General features: G+C 38.2%; 1 protein-coding gene across 1 annotated transcript in view; it reads right to left on the bottom strand.

The window, feature by feature from the left end:
- Positions 1-21,053, bottom strand: part of aldh1a3 (aldehyde dehydrogenase 1 family, member A3) — a 33,025-nt gene extending 11,972 nt beyond the window's left edge. Inside the window, exons 1-6 of the mRNA XM_072659878.1 lie at positions 20,921-21,053; positions 20,533-20,637; positions 17,631-17,771; positions 12,649-12,778; positions 7,394-7,455; positions 904-1,032 (exon numbers count right to left, since the gene is read on the bottom strand). Of these exons, the coding sequence (XP_072515979.1) occupies positions 904-1,032; positions 7,394-7,455; positions 12,649-12,778; positions 17,631-17,771; positions 20,533-20,637; positions 20,921-21,019 (666 nt within the window). The 5' untranslated portion in view covers positions 21,020-21,053. The remainder of the gene's footprint in view (positions 1-903; positions 1,033-7,393; positions 7,456-12,648; positions 12,779-17,630; positions 17,772-20,532; positions 20,638-20,920) is intronic.
- Between the last annotated feature and the right edge of the window lie 2,784 nt (positions 21,054-23,837).

A 23,837-nucleotide genomic window follows, 5' to 3' on the forward strand; every position in this document is an offset into this window, starting at 1 on the left:
TCTGACCATGTCTGAACTTCAGACACACCAAGCCATGTCTGACCACCAAACCATGTCTGACCACCAAACCAAGTCTGACCACCAGACCATGTCTGAACTTCAGACACCAAACCATGTCTGACCACCAAACCATGTCTGACCATATCTGATCTTCAGACACATCAAACCATGTCTGACCACTAAACCATGTCTGACCATATCTGAACTTCAGACACCAAACCATGTCTGACCACAAAACCATGTCTGACCATGTCTGATCTTCAGAAACCAAACCATGTCTGTCCATGTCTGAACTTCAGACACCAATCCATGTCTGACCACCAAACCATGTCTGACCATGTCTGAACTTCAGACACCAAACCATGTCTGACCACCAAACCATGTCTGACCATGTCTGATCTTCAGACACCAAACCATGTCTGACCACCAAACCATGTCTGAACTTCAGACATCAAACCATGTCTGACCACCAAACCAAGTCTGACCACCAGACCATGTCTGAACTTCAGACACCAAACCATGTCTGACCACCAAACCATGTCTGACCATGTCTGATCTTCAGACACCAAACCAAGTCTAACCACCAGACCATGTCTGAACTTCAGACATCAAACCATGTCTGACCACCAAACCAAGTCTGACCACCAGACCATGTCTGAACTTCAGACACCAAACCATGTCTGACCACCAAACCATGTCTGACCATGTCTGAACTTCAGACACCAAACCATGTCTGACCACCAAACCAAGTCTGACCACCAGATCATGTCTGAACTTCAGACACCAAACCATGTCTGACCATCAAACCATGTCTGACCATGTCTGAACTTCAGACATCATGTCTCGGCTGACTGACTACATTTGGGGGAATATTTGAACAAAACGTTGAATTATTGTTCTCACCTCCTTGATAAGTGCTCCAATGTGCAGCGCTGTCAGGGGTGTCTGCTCGGCCGGTTTGATGACCACTGCGTTTCCGCAGCACAAGGCCGGCGCTATCTTCCACATGAACATCAGCAGAGGAAAGTTCCACTGTAAACACAAGACAGTGTTAAAACATGCAGCCTAACCGTGTCTGCAGCTTTCCCTTACTCTCTTTCCCTTTATTCCGTTTCCATTTACTGGGACATTAATAAACATCTGTGTAAAGGCGCCAGGTTAGCCATGCTGGCCTAATTCCCCACTGCAGTTTCTGGGCAGGTATATTAAGGACAACAGCGCTGACCCAGCTGAGGTACACCAAATAGTAGCACTTCTTTTACAGTCTCCCCTGGGTATTAAACTGGGTAAGCATGAGGGACTCCACAGAACTAGACGATTATGTTGGGCAGCACCATGTTCCAGAAATATGGAGTTATGGACGAATCTGAATCTGAAAGATTCAATTAGATGTGACGGTTACAACCACAGAGCTCCTTACTATATTTCAGATTTTACACTGCTCCTTAAAAATAATTCACGATCCATAAAGGTGCATACATTTTCAGTCCAAACTTCAAAGTTCAAAAATCAATTTCAGTTTGAAATGAAATCTGTTCAAAAATTTTCTTTAAAATTATAATTTAGCTTAAAATTTAACTTCAGTAAAAAACATTTCAATTTGTTTAAAGTATAACATATATAACAGTTTTAAATTAATTGAATTTCAGTTCAAAAATCTTTAAAATGTTTAATTTAAAAGTCCATTCGAATTTAAAAATCAGTTTAAATTTGAATAAAATTAAAATAATAATAAAATTTAAATTTAGTTAAATTTTCAACTTCAGTAAGAAATTCAATTCCAGTTCAAATTCCAAATTCAATATAAAATTCTATTCCAGTTTAAATTTCAACTTCAGTTCGAAATTTAATTCCAGTTCAATTTTCAGCTTCAATATAAAATTAAATTCTAGTTCTAATTTCAACTTCAGTATAAAAGTCAGGTTCTGATAATATCATCATTCTTCATATAACTTGAGTTTTTATTTACAACATATTAAAATAAATATGTTGTAAAAATCAGATAAAATAGAGATTTCCAAGTAGAACCAAAAAATGCTAAAATATTTATATTTAATATTTAAATTTCTAAACAATCATATTAAGCTGGGGCTTGAATCCAGAGCAACGTACGGGTAACTCACGTTACACTGGTGTAGCGCGTAGACCAGGGAATCGATCCCCAGTGTGCCACTTCACTACACCAACCACCATCTACAGGCCTGAGAACTCCCCCCACGTTACTCATAAAGCAAAGATGAAGGAAACAACCGCAGTGTATAAGAGTATATAGAGTAACTGCTATAAATGAAGCTCTAAACTAAATGAAGATGGTTTAAGACCATGGTCTAAGACGATCTCTGCAGACTATCTGGTGTTCCTGGTGCCGAGGATCTGCCTGATTATGTCACTGTAATAAAAGCAGGAATTCTGGATGCAGGTAGTTCTGGAAATAATGGGGCTCACTCACACATCGGGCTCACTGACCCCTCACAGTGAAGAAAGTGTGAGGGCAAACGGGCAAATCTAATCACCGGGCTTCATGAAACCTCCCATTAAAACCCTGCGAATTACATGTTTACAGCTGCAACACTGCTAACTTTTACAGCTCTCGGGATGCAGGCAGTGAAAGGATAGACTTTTTTGGAGTGTTCGGGCGCCGGGAGAGAGCGAACTTCCTGTTTTTCTTTCTGGGTGAGTCATGCTCACGCTGCGCCAGCAGGGCCTTCGGTAATTACCCACAGTCCTACAGTATGAAATACAGTTTTATGATATAATCTCCCATTTCTGACAGCAGTTCTGCCGTGTTTGTTGCCAGACGACAGCTGGAGATGCCATACGCTCGGACCTTTTTTCTTTGCAGCACTCCAAACGTAAGCGAATATGAGTGGTTTTCTTTTGCCTCCACCGACATCAATGTCAGAAACCTGATACGCCGCAGATCAGCATCTGAGCCACGCGAGAAAATCCTCAAACAAAAGCTTTTCGCGTTAGTTCATTCTTATCAAACCCAAAGATCAGCGCTGTGGTAGATTTGCAGCTTTCATCAAAAACATTCCCTAGAAATTCCACGTTACGCGAAAATGCATGCTCGGATTAAGCTTTAGGGACGAAGGATTAAATACAGGCCCAGATCAGGATCAAATTACTAGTCCATGTGTGGCATTTCATTACCTCACCACTGCGAAAGTGAGCTGGCACAAACACTTCAACTCCAAGCAAAATAAAAATTCCTGTGAAAAATATGATATGAGTAAATTCCACAATTCAGTTTCAGTCCGAACTTGTTTAAAACTACATTAAAGTTCAAAAATCAATTTCAGTTTGGAATCAAATTTCAGATCAAAACGTTGTTAATTCAAGCTTCAGATAAAAATTTTTATTTGTTTAAAATTATATTTCTGTTCGAGGAAAATCTTTAAAATTTCAATTTAGATTAAAATTAAACTTTTATAACAGTTACAAAAATAATTCAATTTGTTTAAAATATAACTTATAAACTTATAAATTAAAGTCAGTTCAAAAATTAATTTTCATTTAAAAGTCCATTTGAATTTAATTTTCTTTTTACATTTTAAAAAAGAAATTGTATTTTAAGTCTTGATTTTTGTTCAATAAAGCCTGAATTACATATTTCTAAAAGATCTATGCATTAAACCTTTTTGCATTAGATCATAACTGGAAATCTGTTGAGAGAAAATCACCAATAACTACATTATTACTTGCAAAAATGCCCAATATGCACATTGTTACCACCCTGTTACATAAGCTTTTTAGTGCTGGTTAGTCTGTAATCAGTGATGAATTGAACCTTAAGAACCTGAACTGTATGCTACACAACATGCCAGCTGGAGAGATGTTAGTTTAACCCTTTTTAAAGAACCAATCACTGAAAATCTGAACTCCTGTATGGACTGTTATGAATTCATACTGACATAACAGGGATTTTGTTTTTGCGATCCAAAATTCAATGAATAAAGACTCAATCTGTGATGCAAACTGACTCATTTAATACTTATTTAGTGCTTTAAGTCTCTAACTAGTGACGAGTAGAACCTCACTTTAGAATATAGAACACTTTTTGATGTATTAATGATTATTAAAAAAATGATTTAATAAATAAACAACTTCTGCTATTTAGAATCTGAATAATTAGAATTAATAACCTTTATTAGAACATAACTGGAGCTCTGTTATGTAAAATCACTAATAATTACATTGTAAATTGCAATAATGCACAATAAACACTTTGTTACCACCCTGTTATGCAAATTATTGAGCATGAATAATCACAGATATGTACATGTTATTAGTGTGCAATTGGCAGCACTTACTCACTAAAACCATGTACATATCTGTGATTATTCATGCTCAATAATTTGCATAACAGGGTGGTAACAAAGTGTTTATTGTGCATTATTGCAATTTACAATGTAATTATTAGTGATTTTACATAACAGAACTCCAGTTATGAAGTATTTAGGAATGTCTAATTCAGGCTACATTAAGCAAAGACCAATAACCTAAAATCTCTCTTAATTTGCGTTCCTTAAAATGAAGTGCTCCCATGTTCTGGCTCGAATATGTAAAGCATTAATCCAGTATTGTGAACTAGTTCTGATGGCGTGTCTCTATAGTGCTATTGTCCTCTATAGCCAACGCCTGTCTAGATTCAGTTACAGATCAGTCTAGGAAACGCCCAGACACACACATACACATGCACCCACCATCTCTCCACACCATCACACACACACATGGGATTGAGTTTCTCCAGAATACTTTAAATAGCTGCTCGTATTTTTGCAATAAAAGCTTCCATGCACTCCTAATGTTGCATTATATGAGGCCTCAAAGCTGAACAATTATTTGTAAAACTATGAAATACAAGCCACTTCACAGCTAGTATGAATTATTCTGTATTTACTATGAATTATTAGGTATCTTCTATGCATCGTTCAGTAATTACTACAAATGTGTTATTACAACTATGATTAAAAATATTATTATTAAATAGTATTATTTTATTTTATAACTAACCACTGTAAATTATTCAGTATCTCCAGTTTTTTTTTTTTAACAACTTCTACAAATTCTTCACCAGTGTTAAAATAACCTTATGCTGGTATGACCCCTTAAACCACATGCTTATTATTCAATGTTGAAAATGACTCTACAAGTAGCTACAATGAATGAATCAGTATCCACTATGAATTATTTTCAATGCAACAAATGATTTGATGAATACTGTGATTTTTTCCTAACTGTTACAAAACAACACTGTAATTTATTTAATAAGCACTATAATTAACTATAATTCAAGTTAAAGTATCCACTATGAATCATTCAGCAACTACAAGTTGTTTTATTACTGCTGATTTATTCACTAGTAAATATGAATTATTCCATAGGCACTTCAAATTATTTTACTACTGTCATTTATTGGCTAACCAGAATACTAGCCATGCTACACTGAATTATTTTAAATTTACTATGAATTATTCAATATTCATAGTAATTACTATGAATTGCTATAGTAATCATTTAGTAATTACTACACATGCTTTATTACCACTGTGATTTCTTAATTAACCACTATAAATTATTGAGTATCTACCATTACTGATTTACCAAATACTATAAATGGTTTACTGACTATCATTAGTTAACCACTGTTGATTAAGCCAGTAAATTACAGAAGCTAATTTGAAGTAGACCGAGTATTTGACAGCTACTATTAATAATTCAGTGAGGACTATGATTTTTTACTAACTACTACAAATGACTTGATTGCTACAGTGATTTATTTAACCACTATGATTTTTTTGCTAATTGCTACAAATGATTTGATAGCTATTGCTAACCATTATAAATTATTCAGTATGGACTATGAGTTAATCACTACAAATATTTAATGATTACTGAGATGTATTTGCTAATTACTATGAATTATTTAGTTTGGGCTATGAGTTGTTCAGTAACTGTTACAAATAATTTGATAACTACTCTAAAACGTTGCTGACCATTATAAATTATTCAGCATAGAGTGCAAATAGTTTGCTAATTATTACATACTTTATTACATACATTATTGAATACTTTGCTAACCACCATGAATTATTCAATATGGACTATAAATAGTTCGCTTATCACAACAAATTATTAAATATTTACTGAGATTTATTTGCTAATTACTATGAATTATTCAATATGGAATATGAGTTGTTCAGTAACTGCTACAAATAATTTGATAACTACTCTGATTCATTCTCTAACCGCTATGAATTATTCAGTTTGGGCTATAAATTGTTTGCTAATCATGAAAAATTATTTGATAACTACTAAAGTTGCTGACCATTATAAATTATTCAGCATAGACTACAAATAGTTTGCCAATTATTACATACTTTATTATATACATTATTGAATACTTTGCTAACCACCATGAATTATTCAGTGAGGACTATGATTTGTTCACTACCTACCACAAATGACCTGACTACTGTGATTTATCCACTAAGAATTATTAATGTGGACCATAAATAGTTCGCCTAATCACTACAAATGATTACATAATTACTGAGATTTATTTGCTAATTACTATGAATTATTCAATATGGAATATGAGTTGTTCAGTAACTGCTACAAATTATTTGATAACTACTCTAAAAAGTTGCTGACCATTATGAATTATTCAGCATAGACTACAAATAGTTTACTAATTATTACAAACTTTATTCATACATTATTGAATACTTAAGATAACCACTATGAATTATTCAGTGAGGACTATGATTTGTTCACTAGCTACAACAAATGACTTGACTACTGTGATTTATCCGCTAAGATTATTAATGTGGACTATAAATGGTTCACTTATCACTACAAATAATTACTGAGATTTATTTGTTAATTACTACAAATTATAAATTAGACTGGACTAGAAATTGTTCACTAACTACTACAAATAAACTACTTTGATTTCTTCACCCACCATTATCATTTTTTCAGTATGGACTATGAACAGTTTGCTAATTATCACAAATGATCTGATAAATACTCTGAATAATTTGTTAACCACTCTGAATTATTCAATATGGACTATGGAGTGTTCACTAACTGCCTTAATAACTGTGATATATTGGCTAACCACTGTGTATTATTGAGTAATTACACATTACTTGGTAATAACTAAGAACTGGTGGTAAATGTTGTCGTGAAATAGTGAGGGATGGAGGGCGTGATGTGTTGAGGTCTAATCTGTGGATTTGCCTAACAGAAACACCTCCCGAACATTCCTCTCCGATTTCCTGCCCACTGTGTACAGATACGATCGCGACTGTCCGCGCTCTGTCCGAAGGCCGAGCGCCACATGTGCAGGGTAATAGTGATAAACAGGGGAGTCACACATACTTACTGGAATGATTGCTCCACACACACCAACGGGCTCGTGTTTGGTGAAGCACATGAAGTTATCATCTGTTGGGAAATGAAAATGAGGAGTGAGTAAGCACAGCAACCACACCGAGCATTCCTTTCATACGCAACCTTTGTTTCTCTGGCCAGCTTTTGGATGTGGTCACCAAAACCAAAGATCAAGGACAAAAGATTGAAAAGAAAAACCCTCACAGTGTTCTCTTCAATAGGCCGCACAAAGCTCAGCTCAAGAAGCAGGTATACGTTCTAGCGCTTTCTCTTTTTCTTTTTTTTTTCTTCTTCTTAGCGGAGCTGCTGTCAAAGGAACGCATGACGAGGTGTGTGAGAAGTTTGGGCAGGGGTTCAAGCTCTTGGTTTGCATGCACATCTTTGTTTGCTGTCCACAGGGCTCCCCTTTCCCTGATTCTCAGGTATCCTGCCAGCGGTAAGGCTTTACCACATCGCCTCCTAGCTGGACCACTGTTCTGGTGAATGCCACTTAGATTGGGTGATTTACCACCACCTCCCTCACATGAGCCCCGGGTATGACCGAGGAAGCCAAACTCCTCAGGATATCAGCGCTGTCGGAAACAAAAGCTCGCATCTCCAAAGAAGTAACCTTACCTTACAGGAGAAGGAAATGCCTTCTTGACTTTCAATAGAAGTCTGTATAAAAAATATTCCAGGACTTTTTTTCTATTGGCCCATTCATCATGATATTCTGACACATTAGAGTAAAGGTGCTACAAAGAGTTCTTTGCATCCAGAAATATTGTTTACTAACCCAGTTCTTTATGGAACCAAAAGTGTTTCTTTTATGGCAAGAAACACTGGAAACAGGGGCCTATAAGGTTTTAGACGTATAGTTTGGATAGATGGATGAACGGATGGACAGACAGATAGATAGATAGAAAGGAAGGTAGGTAGGTCTGTAGGTAGATAGATAAGTAGATACGTAGGTATGTTAGAAGGTAGGTAAACAAATAGATATGTAGGCAGGTGGGTAAGTAGACAGACAGGTAGGTATGCATATAGATTGGCAGGTAAATATGTTGGTGTATAGATCGGAATATAGGTTGGAAGAGAGATAGGTGAACACGCTGGTAGATAGATATGTAGGTTGTAAGATAGGTAGGAAGATAGATAGGTAGATAAGTAGGTTGGTGTATATGAAGAGTACAGGTACAGAGATAGGCAAGTAGATTGGAAGATAGATAGGTAGATACGTAGGTTGGTATATATGACTGGTAGGTAGGTAAGTAGGTAGGTAGACAGTTATATGTTGGTAAGAGGGAAAGTAGATAGATAGGTAGGTAGTTATGTTGGTATATAGATCGGAGTTGTGTTGGCAAGAAAGTAGACAAACAGGTATGTAAGTAAGCATATAGATATGCAGGCAAATATGTTGGTGTATAGATTGACAGATAGGTTGGAAGAGAGATAGGTGAACAAGCTGGTTGATAGATATGTAGGTTGTATATATGAAGAGTAGGTACATAGGTAGGTAGGTACTGAGATAGGCAAGTAGGTTGGAAGATAGATAGGTAGATATGTAAGTTGGTATATATGAATGCTAGGTAGGTAAGTAGGTAGGCATGGGTAGATAAACATATATGTTGGTACATGGGTAAGTAGATAGATAGGTAGGTAGTTATGTTGGTATATAGATAAGCAGATAGCTAGATAGGCAAGAATGTAGAGAGATAGGTAGGTATGTCAGTATATAGATCAGTTGGAAGATAGACAGCTAAACAGGCTAAGGTAAGTGGAATAGTAGATAGATGGGTAAGCATGCAGATAGATAGGTATGTAGTTGTGTTGCTATACAGATAACCAGACAGATACAATGGCAGACAGACAGGTAGGTACATAAGTAGGCAAGTAGGTTGGAAGATAGATATGTAGATACGTAGGTTGGTATATATGAATGGTAGGTAGGTAGGTAGGCACGTAGGTAGACAGGTAGGTAGACAGATATGTTGGTAAGTGGGTAAGTAGATAGACAGGTATGTAATTTTGGTGGTATATAGATAAGCAGATAGATAGGCAAGAATGTAGAATATATACACCAGCAGATAGGTTGGAAGAGAGACAGGTAGATCTGCAGTGTAGGTTTATAGGTTGTCTATAAATAGGCAGGTAGATAGGTAGGCAGACAAATAGATATGTAGGTAAGTGGGAAAGTAGATAGATAGGTGGGTACATATGTTGGAAAATCGATAGGTAGATAAGTAGGTTGGTATATATGAATGGTAGGTAAATAGTAGGTAGGTACAGAGGTAGGTAAGTAGGTTGGTAGATAGACAGGTAGATAAGTAGGTTGGTATATATGAATGGTAGGTAGGTAAGTAGGTAGGCAGGTAGGTAGATAGGCAGGTAGACAGTTAGATATGTGGGTAAGTGGGAAAGTAGATAGGTAGGTATTAACAGATATGCAGATAGGTACATAGGTAGACAGACAGGTAGATAAGTAGGTTGGTATATATGAATGGTATGTAAGTAAGTAGGTAGACAGGTATGTAGACATGTAGGTAGATAGATAGGTTGACAGTTATGTTGGTATATAAACATATACACAAATAGATACATAGGTAGATAGACAGGTAGGTAAGCAGATTGGTATATATGAATGGTAGGTAAGTAAGTAGGTAGACAGGTAGGTAGACAGGTAGGTAGACAGTTAGATATGTCGGTAAGTGGGTAAATAGGTAGGTTGGTAGTTATGTTGGTATATAAACAGATATGCAAATAGGTACATAGGTAGATAGACAGGTAGGTAAATAGGTTGGTATATATGAATGGTAGGTAGGTAAGTAGGTGGACAGGTAGGTAGATAGATAGGTAGTTAGTTATATATGTTGGTAAGTGGGTAAAAAGGTAGGTAGGTAGTTTTGTTGGTGTATAGCTAAACAAATAGGCATATAGGTAGACAGACAGGTAGATAATTAGGTTGACAGATAGACAGGTAGGTTAGTAGATAGACTGCTTGATCTAAACAGCAGAATATCAATAATTAACATATATTTCACAGAATTAACAGAATTTCTGCTTTCCTTAATCGCTTCTCTCTCTCTTTACCGTATAACCAAAGTAATCAAAGTGAACCTGCTTATAAATGAACTCCTAATCAGAGCCAGCGAACCTTAGATGAGTGTAACCGAACCCTCGTCGCCCTCGTCACTCTCCACCTGCGCCACCCTCTCTTCTGGAAGATCACCCCGCACGCACATGCATGACATTTCAGGTGTCACCCCCGCACGGATATGAAGGAGCCACGCCTGTTAATCTGCTGGAGCAGACCTCTCAGCGGCCTGACCTTCTCCGGTTTCTGCACACAGCAGTGTGTCGGCGGGATTACAGACACGGTGACTCCCTTCCCACAATGCTCATCTCTGCCTGGCATCGGCCGCCGGCCCTTTTCTACTGATCTCCCCGATATGCTTATCAAAGGTTACATTTACATGGCGGATGAGTGGTTTGGTGTTGGGGGGGGGGGGGGGGGGGCAAGGTGGTGCGCGCCTAAAGATCACGGGTTTTTTTTTTCTTCATTAAGCCTCAGAAGTGGAGAGTTATTACTGTTAATTCTCCACATTATTCAAACTTCCATTAAATACATGTTCATTTACATATACATGAGAAAGTTCCTACACCAAGCGGTTAGGATTCCACTGCTTGATCCTTTAGACAATGTTGCACCAGAGCTTTGAGAACTTTCTAGTCTAAAATATGCAGATTTATTCATATGTTATTCGTAGTGGAGGGTGGAGGGATATATGTAGGGTATTCTTAAGGCAAAATAGTCCCCAAGGAAAACGTACGTTTTCAGATTTGCCACTATTTTACCATCTTCAACAATCTGTATAAAACTCATTTATTCTTTATTATTTTTTAAAAAGTTAAGAGTTATTACTGTCATTTTTCTGTATTAATCAAATGGAATGACATCATTACAATTTTTATTTAACCGCAAGTTAAAGTAATATCACAGACCTACGTTTCGGTCGTGTTAGCGTTCTGCACTAACAGGTTCGGGTCAGATTATTCTGATGACAAAAAGGTTTAATGTTCTTTTTTAATGTTCTGATTCAATCAACTGTCCGAAAGCCCATCTAGCGTGTATTAGAATTGATCAGGAGCTCAATATAAGACCCAATAAACCAGTGGGTGCCAGCCCGGCCTCTGGACCTACTGCAGAGGTCACTGCTGGAGTGACGAGCAACAGCTGAAGCATCGTGTAGCTCCAACATCAGGTTAGGATACACAGAATCAGCAGAGAGCTAGAACACACACACACTGATCATGAGGTGAAGTGGAGGCTGTCGCTGTCTGGAAAACCTTGTATCTCCATTCTCTTTCAGCTTTTCACTCCAAAATGTGAATCTGACTGTTGTTCTTTCCATTGCATCAGAATTTCATGCCGAACGGGCCAATAGAAACGCTCTAAAATGAGCCGGAGTTCTCCTGTAAAGCTGCTGTTTTGGAGATATGAGTTTTTTGCAGGACATAGAGAATATGCTGACATCATTTGAGTAAATTTTGTCATTAAATGAAGCTCTTTAAGCGTTTTTTTAAGTGTCTGTGTGTGTGTGTGTCTGGACTGAGTGGCTTTAGCCAGGTGCTGATCGGCTGCTCCTCCTGCCCGGCCGTGGCCCTCGCGGTTGCACCTCAGTGATTAGGATCAGAGCCTCTTCCTTTTCCCTTTGTGCTCCGGGCCCTTTCGTCTTTTAACGCTTTATTTGAATCTAATCAGGAGGAAAGAGGGAAGCTTGTTTTGTCTATTGGATCTCCTGGAGTGACAGGAACACTGGCGGAGAGGAAGAATTAGAGAAGGGGGGATGAGATACCACCCAGGACTAAAAGGGAATCCACCCACCCACTGCAAGCAGCTCATCGGTGTAAGCAGCTCGCAGTCTCTGCGTTCTCACCACTTCACCGTGTTTTGCGCATTTCTGACCTCAGGAGACTCACCGAATGGTGAAGCAGACGTCTGAGGAGTTTCAGGGCTTTTCTAAAAGCTCAATTCACCAATGGGTTATGAATACACTGCCTGATGCCCGAGGGCAATATATATATATATATATATATATATATATATATATATATATATATATATAAAAATAGATTTACTGACCTGCATTCATAATGTTTACAAATGTTTATGGACGTATTTGTGGACATATTAATGATGTGTTGACAGGTTCTACAGATTTTTCTACAGGCATGCACCATTAAGCATATGGCTAATTGCTCACTCACCCACTGGCATGGTTTTGCCATGGATCTTATCAGCCCAGCCAGCGTAGTACCTCAGCGTTTTGATACTTCCGTCCAGATCGATGAAGAACGACTGCAGAAAGGGCTTTCCACTGTCCATCGACTCCATGGTCTGGAAATGGAGAAGTAACAAATTCAGCACAATTCAGAACTGTTCACAGAAATATGAATATTTATATAATTATATTAACAAATATATACATATATAACTATACATATAGTTTTAATTATGTATTATTTTTTTAAATAATAAATTTATTATTTAAATAAATATAGATTTTTTATATTCAAAGGGGTAGGATATATGCAGGGTGTTCTAAGGCAAAATAGTCCCAAAATAAAGCTTTGAAATGTTCCCAGTTAGAATTGTTCTCAGCACTTTTGAATAGAATCGGACACCTAAAGACTTTAATCCCTCTTAAAGCTCCCTCATAAAAACGTTTATAATTTTTTTTTAAATACACACTTAGTGAATTGGTACATGCAGAGAATTCTAAGGCAAAATAGACCCTGATTAAAATGTATTTTTTCTGATTTTCCCACTCTTTAACCATCGTCAACACTGCGTTTAGAACTGGGTTTGGATGGTAAACAAATTGGCTATATTTGTGTTGCATTCACGGCACTTGACGCCTGGTTACATTCACCATCACTGTATCGACATCTAAGTTGGTCAGTATCTCCACAATGAACCATTTCACACCTAATCCACTTTGAGCAAGTATTTCTATCCCGACAACTGAATTATGCAGAAAGTTTGAAAGCTCAGTGAAATTTCCCTTTAACTCCACAACTCTAGAAAAAGCTCTGGAAAAGCTCATTTTATGCAAAAACGGCAAACATTGAATACAAGTCCAGACCCCCAAAACATCACGCTGGGAGAGATGAGAGAAGAGACACTGTTTAAGAGCTGACATGAGTTTCAGGACAACCCAGTCTGATTACAGTGATCAATCGGCCGATCATTCGGTCGATCAATCTGCCATCGGCTCGTTATCTCCAGTAACAAGGCGTCCACCAAATCTGCCGAACCCGAAATGGACCACCGGTGTGCTGCAGCATTTCTGTTCACCTAGCTCACAAACCCTGGGAGAGCCAGTCAGCACCCCACTCCACCACCCCCTCAGCCCCCACCCGGCCTGATCCCAGCTTCACCCTCAGCTACAACAGTCCTTGATCGACTACATAAAGGCCTGCTGATGTGTTGATAAGGAGAAAGCAGCCTGGAAACATCTGATCCAAATTACTGAACCTTTCTGTTTTTTTACATTGGGCTTTTTCTGAACAGTAATTGGAGTTATTGTGATTAGCTCGACTCCGCTGTGGGATTATGGGGAATGTTTGCAATTAGCAGTCTCCAACTACGACTCCGACATCTGTAAAATTTCATTCACAAGTGTGAGCGCTGATCGGATCTGGCAGAATGATTGGGTAATAACCGACGCCACATAGGTTACAGTATAAATAGCTCACTGCAGAACGTAGGCAGATAGGAAACTGCCTGTACTGTGTGTGTGTGTGTGAGTGTGTGTGTGTGTGTGAGTGTGTGTGTGTGTGTGTGTGTGTGTGTGTGTGTGTGTTTCTAATAGTGTTCTATATAGAACCCTTATTTTTACTAAAGCATCCTTGAGGAACCCTTTTAAAGGATGTTGTTTGTTTTTTATTTAAATCTTTAGCTTTTAGAGAACCCTTAAAGAACCTGTTTTAAAGTCATGGTTCTACATAGAATCAGAGATTTTCACTAAAGCATCTTTAAAGAACCCTATTATAATGTGTGGTTCCGTACTGGATCAATGTTTTTTATATAAACATTTAAAGAACCTGTTGTGGTTCTACATAGAATTCATGCTCTTTTAAAAATAACCCCTGAAGAACCCTTTTATAAGGTGTGGGGTCTGTACTGAATCCATGTTGCTTTTTTTCCCTAAAGAACCTCTAAAGAACCCCTTTAATGAGGTGGTTCTATATTAAATTAATGTTTTGTTTTTTTTAAAGAAGCCTTTGAAGAACCCGCTTTAGTTCTACCTAGAATCAATGCTTTTTCTAGAGAACCCCTGAAGAACCCTTTTATAATGTTTGGTTCTATACTGAATCAATGTTTTATATTAAATTAAACCTTTAAAGAACCTGTTGTGTGGTTCTACCTGGAATCAATGCCTTTTCTAGAGAACCCCAGAAGAACTCTTTTATAATGTGTGGTTCCGTACTGAATCAATGTTTTTTTTCTAAAGAACCCCTGAAGAACCCTTTTAATGAGGTGGTTCTGTATTAAATTAATGCTATTTTTAAAAGGAACCTTCAAAGAACCCATGGTGGTTCTACCTAGAATCAATGTTTTTTCTAGAGAACCCCTGAAGAACCCTTTTATAAGGTGTGGGGTCTGTACTGAATCAATGTTGTTTTTTGTCCTAAAGAACCCCTGAAGAACCCTTTTAATGAAGTGGTTCTGTATTAAATTAATGTTTTTTTAAAGAAGCCTTCAAAGAACCCGCTTTAGTTCTACCTAGGGTAAATGCTTTTTCTAGAGAACCCCTGAAGAACCCTTTTATAAAATGTGGGTCTGTACTGAATCAATGATTTTCTAAAGAACCCCTGAAGAACTCTTTTAATAAGGTGGTTCTATATTTAATTTTAGTTTTTTTTATATAAATCTTTGAAGAACCTATAGTGGTTCTACATAGAATCAATGCCTTTTCTAAAGAACCATTGAAGGACCCTTTTATAATGTGTGGGTCTGTACTGAATCAATGCTTTTTCTGAAGAACCCTTTTTAGAATGTGGTTCTGTATTGAATTCATCCCTTTTCTAAAGGACCTTTGAAGAACCCCTTTATAACAGTGGGGTTCTACATAAAATTAATGCTGTGTGGGTATAACTGTGTGTGTGTGTGTGTTTGTGTGTGTGTGTGTGTGTGTGTGTGTAAGCAGAAATTTTGTCCATGATTTCATCTTGTTTTCCTGCCAGTGCCGTTTCAGAACCGGAGCTGGCTGCTCTCTACAGCAACAGTTGCACAACAGTCTGAGTAATAGCTGGAGAACCTGGAGACCGTGGTGAAGCTTATGAAGCACTAATGGAGACACATTGTTCCCTATAGACCCATTCTGGGTGGAGCTGTACGAGGAGGTAGAACCTTCTAAAGCTTTATTTAAAGAACATCTCTACAACGTCTACAGAAGGTCCTACATGCTAATACGAGTTCCTCAAAGGGTTCTTTAGAAAAACAATAATTCAATACAGGACCACAATTATAAAACGATTGTTTAAGGGTTCTTTAAAAAATTGCACTGATTCTATGTAGAACCAAACCTTAAATAAAGGGTTCTCTTTAAGAGTTCTTGGAAGATAGCATTAATTCCATGTAGAACCACACTGTTATAAAAGAGTTCTTCGAGGATCATTTAGAAAAATTACTGAGTCTATGTAGAACCACAACTTCAGAACGGGTTCTGTAAAGGTTTCTTTTAATACAAAAACATTCATTTAATACAGAACCACCTCATTAAAAGGGTTCTTCAAGAAGAAATAAAACTATAATAATTTAGTACAGAACCATAACCATAAAAAACATTGATTCTATGCAGAACCAAACCATTGTTTTCTGGGTTCTATATAGTACTGAAATATAGTGCTACATTAAACCACTGTTTAAAGGGTTCTATGAGGAACGATCCACAATAGGTTTTCCTTATGTATGAAGACTGTTTGTGCATTCAAATGATTCTTTTGGGTTCTGTATAGAACCCCAAAAAAAAGAAACTTTTCAAGGATGTGACTCTTCATAGAATTGTCACCTTTTCTTAAAGGATCCTGAAAGAACCCAGTTTTTAAGGACATGGTTCTACACAGAGTCACTGCTTTTCTTTAAACAACCCTTAAAGAACCTTTATTGTGGGTGAGATTCAATATAACACCAATGCTTTAGCTAAGAAATCCATTAAGAACCCTTTTACAGGTGTGGTTCTACACAGAATCACTGTCTCCTGAAGAGTGTATCCATGAAGAACCCTTTTCTAATGGTGTTGTTCTCTATAGAAACAATGCTTTTACTAAAGCTTCCTTGAAGAACCAACAGCGTGGTTCTTTTTTTTCGCTAAAGAACAATTAAAGAACCCGTTTTAAAGTCATGGTCCTACATAAAATCAGTGCTTTTCACTAAAGAATTCTTGAAGAACACCTTCAAGTTGTCTTTTTAATGAGGTGGTTCTGTACTGAATCAGTGTTTTTTCTAAGAACCCTACAAGAACACTTCATAGGTTCTACATAGAATCAATATTTGTTTTCTAAAGAACCCTTAAACAACCATTTTAAGGTTGTGGTCCTGTACTGAATGTATTATTTTTTTTGAAGAATCCTTTATTAAAGTTGTGCTTTTTATGAAGAACCCTTAAAGAACCGTTTTTATAACACTGGGGTTCTACATAGAATCAATGTTTTTTTTCTAAAGAACCCCTAAACAACCATTTTAAGGTTGTGGTCCTGTATTGAACTATTGTTTTTCTAAAGAACCCTTAAAGAACCTTTTTTAATGAGGTGGTTCTGTACTGAATCAATGTTTTTTCTTCGAAAAACCCTTTAGAGTTGTGCTTTTTCTAAAGAACCCTTGAAGAACCATTTTTATAACAATGTGGTTCTACATAGAATCAATGTTTTTTTCTCAAGAACCCTTGAAGAACCCCTTTTTCAGAGTGTTGACCGAAAACAGTGTTGTTTTCTGGGTAATTAAAACTTATCTAGAACGTGATGGTTCTAGTCCTGCAGTTTAAGAGGTTCAGAATGTTGGACTTCACAGTGCTAATGAACGTTCTCACTGTCTGTCCTTCATGACTGTCCTTTTTTCCCGTCGTTACAGAGCAGCTTCAGACTGAAGCCTCGCTGCCAATACTCACACCTGCAGCAGCGTCTGACGGACGCGGTCAGACAGGCGTAAAGAGGGCCGGGGAGATTAGCCTACTGTTTCCACTTACGGCCAGCACGGTACGGTCCCTCTCCAGCAGATCCGCCAGCTTGTGCAGTAGCCGGCCACGGCTAGACACGTCCATCCTTCGCCACGGAGAGCCCCTCTTCATTGCCGCCTTCGCGGCCTCCACCGCTTTATCCACATCAGCCTGACAGAGAAACAGAGCAAGGCTGCAAACTTCTACACAACATTAGAAGGACGTTTCATCGTCCAGACTGTCAATCATTAGAGAAAACCTGCAGAACTTCAGCTGCAATATGACTGGATAACTAAAAAGACCAAGAATAAAAGCTACTAAACTGGTAACTCCTAGAGACAGGTTTTATTATTTTATTCTAATGTTATATAGAGTTAATTACAGGTAGACACTCTCACTGACCACTGACTTTATGTTTATTTGGGTTTATTCTAATGTTATATAGAGTTAATTACAGGTAGACACTCACTGAACACTGACTTTATGTTTATTTGGGTTTATTCTAATGTTATATAGAGTTAATTACAGGTAGACACTCTCACTGACCACTGACTTTGTGTTTATTTGGGTTAATTCTAATGTTATATAGAGTTAATTACATGTAGACACTCTCACTGACCACTAACTTTATGTTTATTTGGGTTTATTCTAATGTTATATAGAGTTAATTACAGGTTTGAACTTAAAGAACATTTACTTGATTGAAATATGTGAATTATTTTTACAGGAAATTACACTTATACTGTATCAGAATTTCATGGTGAATGGACCAATAGAAATTCTCCAAAATGACCTGGAATTAAACATATTTAGCTTGACTTCCATTGAAAGTAAGGAAGCTTTTTCTTCTTCTGTAAAAATGATTTTCTTTTCATGACGCAGACGATATGTACTTCTTTTCTTTTTTTTTTCAGAATTTTTAGACATTATATGAATGTCGCAGCTGTGTGTGGAACATTTAATGATAAAAAGACCAATAGAAATGCTCCAAAAAGTGCAGGAATACAACGTCATTCACGATGACTTTCATTAAAATGAACGTTTTTCCTCCTCCTGTAAAGTCGCCATTTTGGAGATCTGAGTGGACAGTACTGGTGTTTTAATTGATGTACACATTTAAATCATTCAGTGCAACTCAGACTGCCATCAAAGCCCAGTATCAACACCAACGCTAATATATCCATATTACGATGGATCTAAGCTGGGTTCCAGAACCAACCTCACTGTTTCGGATCCCATAAAGATCAGAACCATTTCTGTAAAAGAAATGTGAGAGTGTCGAATCTTTAAACTGCTTCTTCTTCACTTTAAGCCTTCATAAGGTTCTTCTTACATACATCTCTTTTACAAAACTGGTTCTTCTGTGGCATCGTTTAAAGAACCCTTCGGAGCACCTTTATTTTTATGAGTGTAGGACCTGAGAAGCTGAGGATGCAGGAGCCATCCAGCTTCAGGACTCTGCAGAAGTCTTTAGGCATCCTAAAGCTGCTTATCTGATTGATAGCCAATTGGATCATCCACTATAACTCAAATATAAACAAATAGAGTTCACTCTTCATTACTCCACTGACTTTATGTTAATTGGGGCTTATTCTAATGTTATATAAAGTTAATTACAGGTAGACACTCTCACTGACCACTGACTTTATGTTTATCAGGGTTTATTCAAATGTTATATAGAGTTAATTACAGGTAGACACTCTCAGTGATCACTGACTTTATATTTATTTGGGTTTATTCTACTTTTATATAGTTAATTGAGGGTAGACACTCTCACTGACCACTGACTTTATATTTATTTGGGTTTATTCTAATGTTATATAGAGTTAATTACAGATAGACACTCTCACTGACCACTGACTTTATATTTATTTGGGTTTATTCTAATGTTATATAGGGTTATTTAAGGGTAGACACTCTCACTGACCGCTGATGTTATGTTTATCAGGGTTTATTCAAATGTTATATAGAGTTAATTACAGGTAGACACTCTTACTAACCACTGACTTCATGTTCATGTGGGTTTATTCTAATGTTATATAGAGTTAATTACTGGTAGACACTCACTGACCACTGACTTTACATTTATTTGGGTTTATTCTAATGTTATATAGAGTTAATTAGAAGTAGACACTTTCACAGACCACTGCATTATGTTTATCAGGGTTTATTCCAATGTTATATAGAGCTAGTTACAGGTAGACACTCTCACTGACCACTGACTTCATGTTTATTTGGGTTTATTCTAATGTTATATATAGTTAATTACAGGTAGACATTCTTACTGACCACTGACTTCATGTTCATGTGGGTTAATTCTAATGTTATATATAGTTAATTACAGGTAGACATTCTTACTGACCACTGACTTCATGTTCATGTGGGTGAATTCTAATGTTATATATAGTTAATTACAGGTAGACGCTCTCACTGACCACTGACTTTATGTTTATTTGGGTTTTTTCTAATGTTATATAGAGCTAATTACAGGTAGACACTCTCACTGACCACTGACTTTATGTTTATTTGGGTTTATTCTAATGTTATATAGAGTTAATTACAGGTAGACACTCTCACTGACCGCTGACTTTATGTTTATTTGGGTTTATTCTAATGTTATATAGAGTTAATTACAGGTAGACACTCTCACTGACCACTGACTTTATGTTTATTTGGGTTTATTCTAATGTTATATAGAGTTAATTACAGGTAGACACTCTCACTGACCGCTGATGTTATGTTTATCAGGGTTTATTCTAATGTTATATAGAGTTAATTACAGGTAGACACTCTCACTGACCACTGACTTTATGTTTATTTGGGTTTATTCTAATGTTATATAGAGTTAATTACAGGTAGACACTCTCTATATAGAGTTTTACAGGCTACGACTTTTGAACAGAGCTGTACATCCCAAGCAGAGCAAGCTTACTTTATCCGCCTCTTCCACTTCACAGATTTTGCCACCTGTCGCAGGGTTGAAGGTGGGAAAGGTCTTGCCCTTGACTGAGCAGTGCCATTCGTTGTTGATAAAAATCTGCGCATTTGAGAGAAGAGTCATTTTTTCAGCAAGTCCATAAACACATACAGCACTCCTGACCTACTTATCATGACAACTCATCTGCAGTTTAACTGCTGAACTCAACAGACTGCGCTCGCCTCGAGTCCCCCCACCTGCCGTAACCTGCCCAAACTACCTCACACCCCGAACCCAGACGTGCGTAAAGTTGCCATTACGCGTGGTCCTTAGCACCACTACTCTTCTCATCCCAGTGAAGTCCACTAAAGCAAAGTCCACCAAAGCTCAGAACCGCTCTTACCTTGGTGTGTTTGATCTCTGAGATCTTGCAGGGCTGGGGTAAAGGCAGGGCTGCAGGGTCTGATGGCACTCCGTTCTCTGTGGTCCCGTTCTGTGCCATAACAGGGTAACCGGTCGACACTCGCGTTTAGGATAAGGTAAAGTGCAGAACTGCCGTCCAGTAAGCATGGTGGTGCTGTTTATAAGGGCTTTTAAAGGTCTCCCCCAACCCCACCCCCACAGGGGCAAGCGAACAGCCCGCCCACTGCCGCGCACCCTGCTTCGATAACCGCCCACTTCGTCTCCTCAACACGTGAGCACGATAAACATTCAAAGTAGCAGACGCTCAGGGGCCGCCACTGGAACCTGGAACCTAGCCGAGTACTGGTCCTGCCTGGATTTGCATTTTGTCGAGGAAGATATAGTGTGTAGTGCCTCTGGTGAGCATGTGCCACGTGCTCAGTGTGATAATGCTGTATGCAAATGAAATATGGATTTATGTCATTATAAATGTTATTTCCTTTATTAACATTTCAATGCAGTTTTGTATATATATATATATATATATATATATGTATGAGTACTATATATAAACATATATACCTACAGGTGGTCTATATTGTATATAGATCACCTGTATAAATTGAATATATTGTTTATATATATATATATAAATATATATAAAAACATATATACCGTGGTATAAGAAGGTCTTTGATGGTCAAGGTGGTTAAAAAAGCTGGTCATCCAGGTGAACACATACCCTATACTGGGAAGCCAGCAGGTTAAACTGGTTAAGCTTAGCATAGCCTATCTTTCATTTGAGTATGATGGACTACCTGGTCTATCAGCATGGCCAGCATGTTGGTCATGCTGGTAGACCAGCGAAACCATCAACCTCTAACAATAAACATACCCTATGCTGGTCAAGAGACAAGCTGGGTGACCAGTTTGACCAGCAATACATTTATAATACGTCTATTGACTAAATTAAAAGTTACGTTATTTTTTTAAATGTAAAATACAAGGACATAGAGTGATCAGCCATAACATTAGCATAACACTGCCTAATATTGAGTCCCCCAATGTGTCGCCTACACAGATCTAACCATTTAAGACTCCACAAGACCTCTAAAGATGTCCTGCTCCAGTTTCTGACCCCCAGTTTCTGATCCTGTAAGTTGTGGCGTGGGGCTTCAGTGGTTCACATCAATCAGCGTTGGGCACCCATGATTTTTGGTTGTCCTTCCTTGGAGCAATTTTGCAAACCGGGAACACCCCACATGACCTGCCTGATGTTTTGGAGATGTTCTGACCCAGTCGTCTAGAACCTCACAGCACCTCCATCATCTTCAAGGACTGACTGTTCCCTCGCTGCCTGATACTGTATATCCACCGCATTGTCGGGAGCCACTGTAGATGAAGATAAGCAGCGTTTTGCATTGTCAGTGGTACTAATGTTATGGCTGATTGGTGTATATACATACAAATGTAATATATAGTCTTCACGTGTAACATAACCTTGTATTTCTAATGCTGTAAAACTACAGACTAAACATGTTTCGCTTTTAAAGCTGCTATAAACATCGTGGACATGAAGGACGTACGTCTTAAAACCCTCCTGATAAACGTCCAGGAATTTTTTTTATCGGTTAGCAGGGACGAGCCTCGTCCCCGATCTGAAAATATTGGCCGTGTCCTGGTGTCTAACCATGGAAATAACAAGTGTGAATTAATTCTCCGGCCCAATATTTACACTGTACCGAAGCGCCTTTGATCTGGACGCGGAGGGCCGGATTGGAGGCGACTTGTGGGCCAAAGGTGGGATCACTTCTGATGTTCATCGTTGAGTTGGTTTTTTGCACCTGGGCCTGGTGAGGCTGAATGGAGTTGAACGCATGCAAACAAATGCTTTTGTTCGGCGGGACAAAAAGGCCCTTTCCCAGCTCCGGGCTCGTTTCTCAGACACTGTCACCATTGTTTCCCCTCCGTTGCTTCTTGTCACTCTTCTTGTCGAAGTTTAATGAGGGACAGCAAAGCTCTCGCAGGGCCCATTTCTCACTTCAGCGGCTTTGCTAACACTTCCTAATGAGGCCGAGGGACTATGGTATGGCTGCAGACGCGACTATCAGGGACCATCATCACTCTCACGGCCCGTGCCGACGATTGGTGTGCTGGTGGTTTCTATTCTGGGACACCAGCTAGTACGTTCTAGCTATCCTGTTCTGAGCTAGAACACTGTAGCTAATCTTTATTTGCCAGTAAAAACAATTGAAGAGTGCATTGCGCTTTATTAGTACCAGCATAGATGTGTTTGATATGTGACCGCTATAGCCTGTGAGCTAGCTAGCTAATGTAAACAAGCTATACAACTGATGTTGCAAGCTAATGATAACACCCCGCTTCCAACTCTGGGATTGGCTAGTTTAATCCCACCTTCTGCCCAGGGATTGGCTAGTATTATCCTGTTTCCTGGACTAGCAGCGGAACTGGCTAAGTCTAGCCCACCTTCTACGCTTCTAACATTGGCTAATCATGTCCCACTGCCTGCCCTGGGATTGGCTTGTATATTCCTGAATGTTAATTTCCTGCCTCCTACACTGGGATTAGCTAGTCTACCATGTACACCATGGCTATTAGGTAACTGACTCCTAGTTCCTGTGCTGGAACTAGCTAGCTAAGTCTATCCCACCTCCTATGCTAACGCTGGCTAGCTGTGTCTCATTCCTAGCTCTGGCATTCGGCTAGTATATTTCTCACTGAATGATTAGGCAGTTCCTTGCATCAGAAATTAGCTAATTACTAATACAAATACTAATTGCATTTCACCTCCCATTCCAACACTGGCTACGTCCAGATGTTTAGGTAGGAATAACTAGTAGGAATTAGGAATAGCGAGTATAACCTCACTTCCTAGCTCTCCTGGCTAGCAGTTTTCC

The sequence above is a fragment of the Salminus brasiliensis genome, chromosome 17 (genome assembly GCF_030463535.1).
Source record: "Salminus brasiliensis chromosome 17, fSalBra1.hap2, whole genome shotgun sequence".
Taxonomy (NCBI): Eukaryota; Metazoa; Chordata; class Actinopteri; order Characiformes; family Bryconidae; genus Salminus; species Salminus brasiliensis.